Here is a 1,199-nt window from a genome sequence, read left to right on the forward strand (position 1 = left end):
AAGAATTTTGACCGGAAATTATCAAACAAGCAGATACGTAACAGTAGTATCATATTGATCGGTATTAGGGTCACGTTTGACCCCTGAAAGTCAGGTTCCCTTAGGGCCTCTTCTTAAAGGTCGTGTACGATGTTCAAAAAAAAAGTCAAAAGGGCGTCATTTGTTATTAATAAATAACTTGCAAAAACACTGACCAGTAGAATTCTCGGGAAATTTTGTAGACTTTAAACACCTTATTTGTGATTCCCTGTACAGTATAATGTAATATGCGATAATATCACTTTAAAAAAAGGGGCAATTTATACGTACGATTCCAAGGGTGAAATTCATTAATATACGTATATTTTTACGCTCGTCAAAATGGCGAAATTTCTGAAAGAACCATTAAAATATGTGTGTATATCTACAATGAATTGCAACCACGGTGTTTTGTTGTGCAATCGTTAGATGTCGCATTTCAAGGGTAGGTCCACCGATCTGTACATAATCGATAGGAAGGTCGTGACCTGTCTCATTTTTGTTTTTAAATATGTAAACACAGCTACGGCAGGCTTATGTTTATTACACGACTCCAATATTGGATAAAATGTTACATAAGCTCGTTCATTACACTAAACACTGACGCTTCCCAGATGAGATTTTAAGTTTAATCTTAACAAGATGCAGCTTTCGATGCAACCTCCCATATGTTGACTCTAGGCCTCAGAAGTTGCTCAAAGTCACATACGAACAAGAAAGGTTTTGGTATGCCGAATTTAGGACTCGACTCCTATAATTGTATGGCGTTGGTTTAAAAGCTGATAAATAAAATGTTAATTTGTAATTAAATTTTATATTAATAACCGTTGCACCAAGGTAGTGCGATGATTTTAAGGCGTGGCAAAAGCCAAGATTTTGTGTTTTATGCAAGATTATATTGTTACGTCTCCGTTCGTTAGTTAATTTTCCGTAAATTCGTTCCTACGAAACTTTAGCGACACAAGTCCTTTCTTTAATAAAACTGGCTTATTCTTTCTGAATATAACTTTGCGATACACTTAATTTCAACAGTCGCGCTATAACAAACGCTATAATTCTCAACGAACGTCTCACGTGCTCGACTCAACAATACTCAGTTCAATTACACATTGTTCCGTCACGTTGTGACCATCTTATATATACAAGACTAACACATATCTAGTAAATGCAAGGACATTCAT

The 1,199-nt window shown here is 35.6% G+C and overlaps 1 protein-coding gene across 1 annotated transcript in view; it reads right to left on the bottom strand.

The window, feature by feature from the left end:
- The window catches only part of LOC106460944 (ski oncogene-like), a 58,048-nt gene that overhangs the window by 7,686 nt on the left and 49,163 nt on the right, over positions 1-1,199 (bottom strand). Inside the window, exon 3 of the mRNA XM_013920701.2 lies at positions 195-247. Within this exon, the coding sequence (XP_013776155.1) occupies positions 195-247 (53 nt within the window). The remainder of the gene's footprint in view (positions 1-194; positions 248-1,199) is intronic.

This window comes from Limulus polyphemus, unplaced genomic scaffold (assembly GCF_000517525.1).
Source record: "Limulus polyphemus unplaced genomic scaffold, Limulus_polyphemus-2.1.2 Scaffold867, whole genome shotgun sequence".
In the NCBI taxonomy this organism is placed as follows: domain Eukaryota; kingdom Metazoa; phylum Arthropoda; class Merostomata; order Xiphosura; family Limulidae; genus Limulus; species Limulus polyphemus.